We start from the raw sequence: 13,606 nt of genomic DNA, 5'->3' as shown, positions 1-13,606 counted from the left end.
TGTGTGCTTACAAGTGTCTTCATGTGGCCTTTCTCCAAGCTTAACCACCAAGGACTTTGAGAGCTGGCAGGTCTGAGGAACCCTGGTGACCGTTCTTGCCACCGTATCAAAACCTGAGCTAAAACAACCCATCAGCTGATGACAGCAGAGGGTGGCAGGGCTGAGGGCCCCGTGTTCGTGTCCCAGGTCGGTGGAGAGGAAATCGGTGTGGTTAGAAAACGAAAAGAGGGAGATCAAAGGCTCTTTCCAACCTTCCCTGATGGCTTCTGGCGAAAGCAAGGAAGTGTCGCAGGAAGTGTGGGGTGTGAAGGTGCAGGAAGGGGCTCTGGGAGGAGGAAAGCAGCAGCAGCAGCACCCCTCGATCCTGTAGGGGAAGAGAAGTTGTGGGGAAAGCCCTGAATTTCTCACCAAAGGCCAATTTGAGAGGGGAGCTGAGGGGATTACAATCTATGCTTCGGCCAGGGGTGGGAGGGGAGAGGGGAAGGATGGCTTGGAATGGGGGCACCATTTAGGACTTACGCACCCAGCAGTAGTCCCATAGGCTGTGACCCGAAACCTTCACATCTATTCTAAGAAGCCTCCCTGAGCTTGAGGGCTGTTGCAGGGAGAGGGGGCTGGAGGCAGGGGAGGGGGAAGGGGAGAAGGTAGAGACACCAGGCCATGTATCAGCAGCAAGGTGATTGTGTGACGTGTCTCTTCACAGTTGAGTTAGATGTGCCCCACCACTTACGATGGGAAATCGATTTAAATAGACTTTCTTGATCCCAGGAGTTCAACTACATGGACAGTGGTTACACTTGACAGGATGATTTGTTAGAGTACAACTGAGGTATTTCAAATGCACAAAGAATTAGTATCATTTACAGGATCTTAAGAGAAATTGCCCTTGAACGGGAGCTTCCTTTCCAGTACTTCTGAGGTCTACAAGACATACCTAGAAAACTGACTACTGTGGAAAATGAAGACTGCTTACATTGAACGGGGGAGAGGGAGGGCCTGTGGGTTTCCTTTCTGATTAATTGCTGTAACACTGTCCTTCCGGGGGTTGAGGGAGTTTCATATTTTCTTTAGACATCATTAGGCACCGAAGCTCCTGCAGAACTACTTTGATGCTGTAGGAATTCTGCCACTTTGCTAGCACGGAGATGGCTCGTGGGTCCACCACTCTATTAGAATTATTAACTCCATTCATATTAATTTTTGTTACAAATCTTACAAAGGGGGGTGCTTCGGGGTATTTAGGTCCACATTCTATTATAAGGCTTTATATCTAGTTTTCATAAATTGTTCTTGGAGGCCCAATTATTATCCCTGTCCATCCTGTAAGTGTCATGTCTTCGTCATCTTCTAGACCCCAGCTAACTGTGCCATCTCCTACTCCTTTCTGGCCTTCTTCCAGTTCTTCCAACAGTCGAAAATTGCGAGGGACTTTTACTCCCGAGCCCGTGGTGCCTGCCATCTTGCATTGCTGTCGCTGGAAGGCCAGCCCCTGCTTCCCTTATGCAACGTTTATAGTCTCTTCTGATAAGCCTTTTGTTGTGAGAGAGAGAGAGAGAGAGAGAGAGAGTGTGTGTGTGTGTGTGTGTGTGTGTGTGTGTGTGTGTGTGTGGTGCTTTTCCCCCCCTTTCTCCTCTATCTTTACAAAGAACTTTTGCTGTCTTCATGGATGATATCCTTGATGCCATCCCACAGCTCCTCTGGTCTTCAATTATTGGCGTTCAATGCCTCAAACTTGCTCTGAGATGATTTTTAAATTCAAGAAGCAATGGTTCAAGGTCATATTTTGGCTCTTGTGGACACATTTTCATTTTCTTTAGCTTCAATTTGAACGTGCATATGAGTAATTGATGGTCAACCCTTTACCTTTCTGAGCATTACATCCCTCTCAAAAAAAAAAACACACAAACAAACCCCAAAACAAAAACCACATACACAAAAATAACAGAAACAAACAAACAACAACAAAAACCAGCCTAGCAACATGCTCAAAGTATATGAGGTGAAGCCTCATCATCTTTGTCTCCAAAGATCACTCTGGCTGCACCCTCTCCAAGATATGTTTGTTCTTTTGGCAGTTTCCATAGGATGTTGAGTGCTCTTTTTCAATATCAACAGCTCACAGACATCAATTCTATGTCATCCTTGCTCATTGCCCAGCTCTCAGATGCATAGTAAGTGATCAGAAAGAACATGGCCTGAATCAGATACACTTTAGTCCTTAAACTAACATCATTACACCTCAAATTTGGAGACGTTCCTATCTGCAGACTTTCCCAGTGCAATATATCTCCTCATTTCCTGACTACTGGTACTAAGGGGGTTAATTTTGGATCCAAGGAAGATAAAATTGTCAACAGTTTCAATCTTTTCTGTACCTATTTTGGCACTGCCTATCAGTCCATTGCTAAGAATCTTTATTTTCTTGACATTGAGACTCAATCCATATTGAAGGCAGCATTCTATGATCTTATGCAACAGGGGCTTCAAGTCCCCTTCATTTTTAGCAAGTAACAGTGTGTCATCTGCATAACACAGTTTATTGATGAGTCTCCCTCCAATCCTGATGCCACAATCCTCTTCACAGAGTCCAGATTCTCGAATAATTTGTTTAGCATACATATTGACTAGGTATGGAAAGAGAATAAAACCCTGATGCACTCTCTTCTTAATGTTAAATCATGTAGTATTCCCTTGCTCTGTTCACACAATAGCCTTCAGGTCTTTGTTTTTCATGAGCACAATTAAGTTCTCTGGGATTCCCATTCTTCTCAATAGCAGCCACAACTTGCCATGATCTACCTAGTCAGAATTCTTTGCATAGTCAATACAACATAAATAGAATTCTTCTTCTGGTATCCTTTACTTTCTGCCAGGATCCATCTGCCATCAGCAATGATATATATGGTTCCATGGCCTCTTCTAAATCCTGCTGTAACTTCTACCAGTTCCCTATCTATGTATTATTTTAGCCATACATACTATTAAAAACAAGCAAATGCCTTTGCATAGTCGATGAAACATATGTAGGCATTCCTTTGGTACTCTCTGCATTCAGCCAAGATATATGACTTTGAGCTGTGTTACTGGAGAAGAGTATTGCATATACCATGAACTGCTAGAAGAATAGGAGAACAAACAAGTTTATCCTAGAGCTGTTTGTACATTGGAGTCACAAGCAACTTGATGACAAATAACAACAACCAACATGTAAAAACTCTACCTCACCTCTATAAACAGACTACGGTTCCTCAGTCAGGACAACTTCTTGAGTGCTCCCAGTCCTTTTGTTCTTCATGCCTACAGTTTTTACAGTGTTCCAAAGTTCTCTTAGTCCTATTAATTATGAAATCTCCACTCATGTTAGTCTCTGGCTCTCCACTGAGGCGGTTGCAGCTGTCATATAAATCCCAGTCTGCCCTAAATGTTACTCACTCACTGGATTTTCTGTTTCTTCTGTCTTGCTGTCTCCTGCCTCTGCTCAAATTAAACCTGGCATGATGGGGAAATTGACCAATCCCATCACAAGACATTTCCACACACCTAGTTCATCTTCTCACTCATCTACATGCTGAAAATAAAAACTAATAGTTAAGAGCCATTTTGAACAATAATCTGTGACACCACGTAAGCTGCACTTCTTCTCTGGCAGATCTATTTATTCTTTTTAAATCCATGATATAGTCAATATTCTACCTGTGTCATAATTCAAAGGCATAAATTCTTCCTCAGTCTTTGTTATTCATTGCTTAGCTTTTACAGGCATGTGAGACAATTTAAAAGTCATATGGCTTGTGTCAGGAACACCTTAGTTCTCAAACTGATCTTTGTTTTTTAAAGCTTTCAAAACATGTTTGCAACAGATTATCCTAGTGCAATATGTCGTTCAATTTTTTTCACTGTTGCTTCAACAAGCATTAAGTGTGGATTAAAGGAAATGAAATACTTGAGACCTTCAATATTTTCTTCATTTAACACAATGCCGCTTGTTAGTCAAGTTATGAAGGTTTTTGTTTCATTTATACTGAGACACAATCCATATTAAAGGTACAGTTTTCTTGTTTCCTCAGAAAGTACTTCAAGTCTTTTTTTTTTCCTTTTACAAAGTAAGGGTGAGTCATCTGAATATCATAGATTATTAATGAATTTTCCTTTAATCTTAAAACCACTCTCTTCTCCATATAGTCCAGCTTCTTTTCTTGGATTAGTTGTTATGAAAACATACTGAATAAGTATGGTGAAAAGACATAACTCTAACACACTCATTTCTTGTTTTAAAATCTTAAAGTATGCCCGTGTGTGTATGTGTGTGTGTGTGTGTGTTTCTCTTTTTTTAAAACAAATTCTTCTTGGCATATATTAAGTTTTATGAGAGCACAATTAAGTGTTATGAAATTTTCATTCTTCACTGTGTTATCGTCCATTTTTGTTATGATCCACATAATTTTGCAATATCATTTAAATCAATGTATACATTTTCAGCAATAAGCTTGAGTGTTTCAGAGATTTTAAGGATGGCATAGGAAAAGTCAGAGTTCAGGATGGTCATTCATAATGTTGCTATGAGTTGTACTCAACTTGACTGCACCTAAAAACAGCAGCACATCTTTTTCTGGTATTCTCTTCTTCCAGCCAATGTTAATTTAACCTCTGCAATGATATTCCTCATCCGACATCTTCTGAATCTTGTTTATCTTCCTAGTAGTTTGCTATTAAACACTGTAGCCATTTCTGAATTATCTTCTGCAAAATTGTACTTGTGTGTGAGTGTGTGATATTAGTGATCTTTAGTAATTAATGTGTCGAACATTCTGTTGGATAATCTTTCTTTTGTTCTTGTTATTATCTGAAACTTGTCCAATCCTTCACCATCCTCATAATCTCAGATATGCTCAAATCCATTGTTGCAGTCACTGTATCAATCTATTTCTGAGAGCTGAGAGTGTTCCTTTCTCTATCTGCTCTCTTTCCCAGTTTATCTTTTCTCAAAGATCCATATAGTATGCATCTGCTCCAGTTGGTTGACCAGATTGTCTCTTCCAATTTTTTTCTTCTTTTATACTAGTTGTCACTCTGGAGACTAAGGTGCGTCTGATACAGGCCATGGTCTTTGCAATCACTTGTTATGCATCAGAGAGCTGGACAATGACTAGGGAGGATAGAAGGAAAATTGATGCTTTTGAGCTATAGTGATGGAGAAGAATATTGAAAGTGCCATATACCATGGACTGCTAAGAAAATGAACAGATTCATCCTGGAGAGAGTTAAATCAGGCTGCTTCTTGGAGGCAAGGATTCTGAGGATTCGTCTGACATACTTTGGATATATTGCAAGGAGGGACCAATCCTTGGCGAGGGGCATCATGCTTGGGAGGGTGGAGGAACAGCATAGGAGAAGACCCTTTATGAGGTGGATTGATTCAGTGACTGGGGTAATCAGGGTGGATGTGCCAGAGACAGTGAGATTGGCACAAGACAGAACAGGGTTTAGGGCTGTTGTTCGTAGAATAGATAGATAGATAGATAGATAGATAGATAGATAGATAGATAGATAGGATGTTTGTTGATTGCCTTTGAGTCAAGCACAACTCATAGCAACCCTATGAAAAAAAAGGCTGGAAGCCCCTTTACAACTCTGTGTGTGTGTGTGTGTGTGTGTGTGTGTGTAAAATGAGTGGAGCAGATGGATTCTACAAAAGTGCGTTTTGTGTTTTCTGTTTTGGTTGAGGCTCACAATTGGGTGTGAGGTGATTAGATTTGACCTTGTATTTAAATAGGCATTTGGGTTTTATTGTTTTCAGTCAAACATTATTCTAAGTATTACATCACTGATCTGTCAATTTGTTGTACAGAGGTAACTCATGGTTGCTGTGATGGTAAACACTGTGACACTGATGTGTCAATTGTGATAATGATTACCCATGGTAGACAGTGTTTGGTGAAGCTCCCAAATTAAAACAGGCTTGGGAGCAGGAGTGTCAACCACTTCTGAAATAGCTTGCCTACAGAAACTATGAACTTAGAGAAATGATGAAAGATATACATGTTCAGGTCTTTTGTTTATAGGGTGGCTATGGGTCATCTATGACTCCATGGCACTTAGCAACAACAGGATAGATAGATAGATAGATAGATAGATAGATAGATAGATAGATAGATAGATAGATGATTGATAGATAGATAGACAGATTAGAGATAGTGAGAGAGATCACTAACTTTATAAATAGCACTTGGTAGTTTTAAATATACATCTATATGTGTCATTATGTCATTAGTCTCCAAAGTAGCCTTAAGAGCAGACTTGTTCTTTTTTATAGATAAAGAATCTTTGACTCAATGAAGCTGTGCAATTTTTTGGTCATAGCTTTGAAACACATTGGAACATCACAATTTCTCACTAGATAAAGCTCAAAATCTGTTATTCTTTGAGAAAGAATTTTATCCTTTGGAAATACAGTATCTCCCAAAAGGTAAGATCTTGTTTTTTGAATGGATTTTGAAGAAAAATAATACAAAACTGAAAACACAAAATTAAATGCTGACGGAGAATAATAAGTCAGAATGAGAAACTACTACATATAGGCACATACTTAAGAAGCTGAAAATACTATTGATACCACAATAAAATACAGAAATACCAAACAGGTTTTTATTAAATAGGTATAACAGCTCAGTAATAACATTTCCTCATCTTTTCAATTGCATATTACTTTATTACCTCATTATATGTATGATGACACTTTTTACTGTTGTATGTTATGCTATACTATACAGCAAGTTACAAAATAATTCAGTCTGTGTTGTAATGTGATTGGTTGGGATTGATTTTATTGTTGCTAATTAAAAGACATAGAAAACATGATTTAATGTACAAACTTATGCTGTCTCTGAAACTTAAAAAGATCTATGCTATATAATCATAAGAACTCTGATCACTTCTACTTTGAAGTTTTATTTCTTCTCTGTAATAGTATGACAATTGTATGTGCTGCTTTATAAAATACATTCCTTAACCATCGAAGAATCCACCCACTGAAGACCTGTTAAGGGAGTAGCAAAAATGCAGTTTTCAATAGCAATATGCAAAAAGTTTGCATCATTATTGTACACACTTAATTGGTATCATTCGTACTACCTATCAGTGCTTGTCTGTGAAGCCAGGGTATTTTGTAAATTGTGTTTGAAATCCCAGAGGTGTAAAATATATTCATTCGAATGCAAAATAAATATTTCCACCCAATTAAATGAAACCTAAAAACTTAAAAAAAAAATACATTCCTGATGTGAGCAAACTTGTGTTTTTCACTAAAAGTCAACCAGAATCACATTATCTGTTTATAATTTTTATCTATGTTGATACTTTAAGTATTTTTCCACAAGTGATTTTGAGTTTGTACATTTCAAACTTTGCTTTCCTTCTCCTACCCAAACATTTCTGGTGCTGAGTGTGGAATTCATGTCACAATATACCTTCTGGTGCTGCATCTTCACGTCATGCAATGGTGCCTAAACCCACTATGACGTGCATACACCAAACAATTGTTTAGCTGGTTGTAAACACTACAAAGACATGCCAAACTAAACATATTATTATCTTGACTTTCACCAATCCAGATTAAAAAAAATATTCACATAACTGTAAGGCCTTCCATGAGCCAATTAGTATCCTTAAAAGGAAAAAAAAAACATTAAGGAAGGAGAAAGATAGAAGAACAAACAAATTGCAATTCAATATACTACTCTTGTAAATTTCACAAAACTTTATATTGTGAATGGCACAGGGTATTGTAAAGAACCTATGCATGAAGGCTTGAATATAAAGTTCTAGTAGTAGCATGTACAAGTACTTCATCATCATGAACAAGATGATAGAGTAGAATTTCTCAGAAAAAAAGTCATTGAAATCTCAAAAATTGTAATCATTTCTTTGACTTTGAATTCTTTAACCAATCAACTGAAAACTGAAGTTCCAATTTTCAGAGAATCTCTCTCTATTGCCTTTTCTTTGCCAATTAACTTTATCTTCCCTGGGCTATAAAAGGGCAAATCGGAACACTTAAGGTACTGAAATAATTTAATCTGAAAAACCACTTCATCTCAATCAATTAAAAATGTTCTGAACTAGCTTCATTTGCAAGTTTATATTAATTCCTCTCTTCACTCGAATTGTCTTATCTAAAGGGCTTTATTTAATTACATTCTAAACCCTCATCTATCAACCACAATGAATGCAAGCAGTAGACAAGTATCATTTATTTAGTGTAAAGTGTACTAAAATGCACAAAAAAGGAGTGATACTCAAATTTGAGAAGCTTGAATGAACATGAAGGAAAAGGACTGAAAACACAGGGTAAGTGGGAAGTGGTTGAAAATAATGTTCTTAGTGGCTTTAAATAGACTCAATTCTCTAGAAAGAGATGAGTTTTCTCCCAGAGTACATAGAAAATTTACAAACTGAACATTGTTCACTTTTGTAACTTTGCATAATGATGAAGTATGGTTCATTTTCCCACAGAAGTGTACTGAATCTGCCTTTTACTAGCTCACAAAAAGCAATGGTCTTACTCTCTTTCCAATTCGGTGTTCAGCAGAGAACATCTAACAACAATTTTATTTTTGCTCTGACATTGGAAGTAGTGCAAGTATTTATACCAGGAGAGTCAGCCAATATGACAAATAAAGATCCTCCAGCCCCAGGTGATTTTTAAGTATTATCTCAGGGACCATGGCACTGTCATATATTATCCAGAGTTTCTCTTCTCACCAAAGAAGATTCTGAGTGAAACGAAGGCTGCTTAAATTCCATTATGACCCTTGGAAAAAATTTCTGTCATTTGAAAGGGGATAGAGACTGTTGTTGTTATATGCCATTGAGTTGCCTGCAACTCAAAGTGACTCTATGTACAACAGCCCTAAAACCTGCTCTATCCTGTGCCAGTCTAACTGTCTCTGACACACCCATCCCGATTACCCCAATCACAGAATCAATCCAACTCATCGAGGGTCTTCCTCTCCTGTGTTGTCCCTCCAATATCCCAAGCATGACGTCCCTCTCCAAGGACTGGTCCCTCCTTGCAACATGTCCAAATCAGTCAAGGATATTTACTGTCACTATTTCTATTTAATATTGTATTGGATGTGCTTGCTAGGACAATACAACAAGAGAAGAAAATAAAAATAAAAGGCATCAAGATTGGCAAAGAGATGGTTAAATTATCACATGCTGATGATATGATAGCATTCACAGTAAACCCCAAAAATTCAACCAAAAAACATGTTAGAGCTAGTAAACTAGTTTAGTAGAGTGGCAGGATATAAAATCAATATCCAAAAATCCGTGAGATTCCTTTAAAGTACTAAAGAGAACTCAGAGAAGGAAACTAAGGTAACAATACCATACATAATAGTGAACCACAAATTGAGATACTTGAGAGTGAACCTAACTAAAGGTACAAAAGACCTGTACAAAGAAAACAACAGTACATTTCCGCAAAACACAATTTAAAGACCTAAAGAAATGGAAAAATATTACCTGTTCATGTATAGGAAGACTCAGTAATGTGAAAATAAAAATCCTACCAAATCGATGTACATGTTCAAAACAATCCCAATAATAGATCCTAAATTCATTTTTTTAAAGAGATGGAAAGGGAAATTGTCAAGTGCACTTGGAGAGGAAAGAGATCCTGAAGAAGCAAAGCACTTCTGAAAAACAAAAATGAAGTGGAAGGCATAGCACTCCCTGGCCTCAAAACCTGCGACACAGTTTCTCTATCTATTCATTTGTTGATGGTCACTTGAGTTGTTTCCAACCCTTTGCTATTGTGAAAAAAGTAACAATGAATATGGGTGTGCATATATCTGCTTGGATGGCAGTTGTGGTTTCTATAGGGTATATTCCCAGTTCTAAAATTACTGGGTTAAATGCTATTTCTATTTTCAACTTTTTGAAAAATTGCCATACTGCTTTCCAATATGCTGTGGTATATTCACACAAAAAAATATTGTGCAGTGCTGAAAAACAAAGAGCTCATGAAGCATTATACAAAATTGGTGACCCTGGAGAACATTATGCTGAGTGAAATATTTCAGTCACAAAAAGATAAATGCTGCATAATGCCACTGTTATAGAACAGGACTAATAGAGGGATTGGGGAAAGCTGTGAAAAGAGGGGATAAATAATGTACACGGCCTTGAAACAGACGAGGGAGAAAACTGTATAAAAAAGATATATAATTATGTATTATTGGTATGACAAGAGTCCAGAATAAGAGTTTCATAGTTAATGTGGTCTGAGGGGTGGGAGGTACACTATAACAATGAAAGAACATTTTTCCCAAAGAAAAAAGTGAACTAGGGGTGGGGAGGGGGGACAGGGAGAAAAATATGCAACAATGAATGAATGAATGAATGAATGAATGGAAATCCAAGTTCTCTGTACACTTTCATTAAAAATCTAAGCGTCCCTTTTCAGCAGGAAGTAGCTAAGAGAATACGCCATTCCCTTTTCCTTATGACTCAGGGTGAAGTCTCTCTCAGGAAGGAGTGATAGGGAATGGCAAAGGACACACTGACAAAGAAGATTAATCAGAACTGGCCTTGACAAGCACTGTGGCATTTGGACAAGAACAAACTGGGAGGAGGGTAGAGAGAATAGTGCAACAAGGAATGAATGGAAACCCAAAATCTCTGTAAATGTTTATGAAAATTAATAAAATATAATTATTAAAAAAAGAAAGAAAGAAAGAAAGAAAAAACACAACAACACCAAAAAACCTACTACACAGCAGTAGTAACCAAAACAGCATGGTACTGGTACAATGATAGGCACATAGACCAATGGAACAGAATTGAGAACTCAGAAATTGGCCCAGCTATCTATGGTTTTTGATATCTGAAATGAGATAAAACCTATTAAATGGGAAAATGACAATGTCTTCAACAAATGGTGCTAGCAAAATTGGACTGCTACGTACAGAAAGCGGAAACAGGATCCACATCTCACAGCATATACAGAAATCAACTCAAGATAGATCAGAGACCAGGACTAAAGCCTCAAACCATAAAGTTCATCAGAGTCAAACTGGGATCGAGCTTAGACGACCTAGCCTATGGTATAAAGAGACTGCCAAATACAGCCAGAAATTCACAATCTGGATAGGATGAAATTGATGACTGAGACCTTCTGAAGATTACATCCCTGGGCTCATCAAAAACATTTTCCAACAAAGTGAAAAGAAAACCTATCAACTGTGAACAAACATTTAGCAATAACATTTCAGACAAAGGTCTCATATAAAAAAAAAAGACGCCTATAGAGCCTCCCCAATAAAAAGACTGATAACACAATTACAAAATGGGCAAAAGACATTGATAGACTTTCACAGAGAAAGATATTCAGATAGCAAACAGACACACGAAGAAATCCTCAAAGTCATTTGCAATCAAAATCACAATGAGATATCATCTAAGCAGTGAAAAAATTTAACAGGACAGCAAGCAAAAAATGTTAGAGAGGATGGGGTGAGATAGGAACTCTTACACACTTGGTTGGTGGGATTGTAAATTGATACAGTTGTTCTTCAAGGCAGTTGACTTTACTCAGGAAGCTGAACATAGAAATTCCTTATGACCTAGCCATTTCACTGCATGGAATATACCCTGAGAAAATGAGAACTGAAGCACAAATGGAGATTGTTGTTTTTGTTGTTGCTATGTGCCATTGAGTCACTTGCAACTCATAGCGACCCTATGCACAACAGCACCTAAACTCTGCTCTGTCCTGTGCCAATTGCACTGTCTCTGACACTCCCATCCTGATTATCCCAGTCACTGAACGAATCCACCTCATAGAGGGCCTTCCCCTCCTGCGCTGTCGCTCCACCGTCCCAAGCATGATGTCCTTCTCCAAGGACCGGTCTCTCCTCACAACATGTCCAAAGTATGTTAGACTGAGCCTCAGAATCTTTGCCTCCAGGTAGCCACCCAGTTTAACCCTTTCCAGAATGAATCTATTTGTTTTCCTAGCAGTCCATGGTATTCTCAATACTCTTCTCAGCACCACAGCTCAAAGGCATCAATTCTCCTTCTATCCTCCTTGGTCATTATCCAACTCTCTGATGCATAACAAGCGATTGTGAAGACCATGGCCTGTATCAGATGCACCTTAGTCTCCAGAGAAACACCATTGCTCTTCAGTATTTTGGAGAGGTCCCTAACAGCAGACTTTCCCATGGCAATGCACCTTTTAATTTCCTGGCTACTGGTGCCAAGAGTGTTGACTGTGGAGCCAAGCAAACTAAAATGGTGAACAATCTCAATCTCTTCACCATCCATTTTGATGCTGCCAATTGGTCCAGTGGTGAGAATCTTTGTCTTCTTGACATTGAGCCTCAATCCATATTGGAGGCTGCAGTCCTTGACCCTCTACAGCAGGTGCTTCAGGTCCTCCTCAGTTTCAGCAAGCAGGGTTGTGTCATCTGCATAACGTAGATTGTTGATAAATTGTCCACCAATCTTGACCCCACATTTCTCCTCATAGAGTCCAGCCTCCCGGATAATCTGTTCTGCATACAGGTTGCAAAGGTATGGAGATAGGATGCATCCCTGGCGTACGCCCTTCCCAATTTTGAACCACGCAGTGTTCCCTTGCTCTGTTCTGATGACTGCCTCCTGGTCCAAGTATAGGTTCCACATTAGTACAATCAGGTGTTCTGGGATTCCCATTCTACTCAGAGTCAGCCACAGTTTGTTATGATTCACACAGTCAAACACCTTTGCGTAGTCAATGAAATACTGATAGACATTCCTCTGGTATTCTCTGCTTTCAGCTAAGATCCATCTAACATTAGCTACAATGTCCCTAGTAAAACGATCCCTTCTAAATCCAGCTTGAACTTCTGGAAGTTCTCTGCTGACGTGCTGTTCCAGTCATTTTTGGATAATCTTCAGTAGAATCTTGCTTGCCTGTGAAATCAATGAGATTGTTCTATAGTTTCCACACTCTGTTGGGTCACCTTTCTTTGGAATGGGAACAAATATAGATCTCTTCCAGTCAGTTGTCCAAGTGGTTGTTCTCCAGATTTCTTGGCACAACTTGATGAGCACGTCCAGGGCAGCATCTGTTAGCTGAAATATGTCAATTGGTATACCATTTATTCCTGGAGCCTTATTTTTTTCCATTTCCTTCAAAGCAGCCTGAACTTCTTTCATCACCGTAGCCTCATGTTTAGAGTCCCCGAAACCTCGGGGAGAGCCTTTGTATTTAAGTCGGTTGTTATTCTATTTGTGGGGAACATTCTTCTAGATGGTACAGCACTTTTCTCTCAATATGCTCTACTGAAGTTACCTGGGGTTGTTGTGATGCTGAATCTTGTGCCGTTGGGATGTCAAATGCCATGACGGTTACCCATAGTGGACAGTATTTGGTGGAGCTTCCAGTTTAAGACAGATTTCGAAGCAGGATTGGCATCTATTTCGTAAACAACATGCCTCTGTAAACTCTATGAGCTTTGATAAATGATGATAGTTATAAAAAGGCTTCAGAACTTTTGTTCATAGGGTCACTATGAATTGTGTTCGATTTGATGGCAATCAACAACAATACCAA

The 13,606-nt window shown here is 38.7% G+C and overlaps 1 protein-coding gene across 1 annotated transcript; it reads right to left on the bottom strand.

Annotated features, from left to right (window-relative positions):
* Positions 1 to 1,015: 1,015 nt before the first annotated feature.
* On the bottom strand, positions 1,016 to 1,459 carry LOC102849992 (ubiquitin-conjugating enzyme E2 variant 1-like). Its single transcript, XM_006885284.1, has 2 exons — positions 1,290 to 1,459; positions 1,016 to 1,163 (listed from the first exon to the last, which is right to left on the bottom strand). The coding sequence occupies exons 1-2, from the start codon at positions 1,457 to 1,459 to the stop codon at positions 1,016 to 1,018; spliced, it is 318 nt and encodes a 105-aa protein (XP_006885346.1).
* Between the last annotated feature and the right edge of the window lie 12,147 nt (positions 1,460 to 13,606).

Source organism: Elephantulus edwardii, unplaced genomic scaffold (assembly GCF_000299155.1).
Source record: "Elephantulus edwardii isolate Elephantulus edwardi_28Jun2011 unplaced genomic scaffold, EleEdw1.0 scaffold00042, whole genome shotgun sequence".
Taxonomy (NCBI): Eukaryota; Metazoa; Chordata; class Mammalia; order Macroscelidea; family Macroscelididae; genus Elephantulus; species Elephantulus edwardii.
Note: the sequence above shows the minus strand (reverse complement) of the source record. Positions and strands in the feature narration are given on the sequence as shown.

What these genes read in the sequence shown, in the direction of transcription:
- LOC102849992 (XM_006885284.1), bottom strand. Translation starts at nt 1,459, where the DNA reads ATGGCAGGCACCACGGGCTCGGGAGTAAAAGTCCCTCGCAATTTTCGA. An exon ending in ATAATAATTGGGCCTCCAAG is followed by an intron (nt 1,164 to 1,289) that starts AACAATTTATGA and finishes TTCTAATAGAGT; the next exon opens with GGTGGACCCACGAGCCATCT.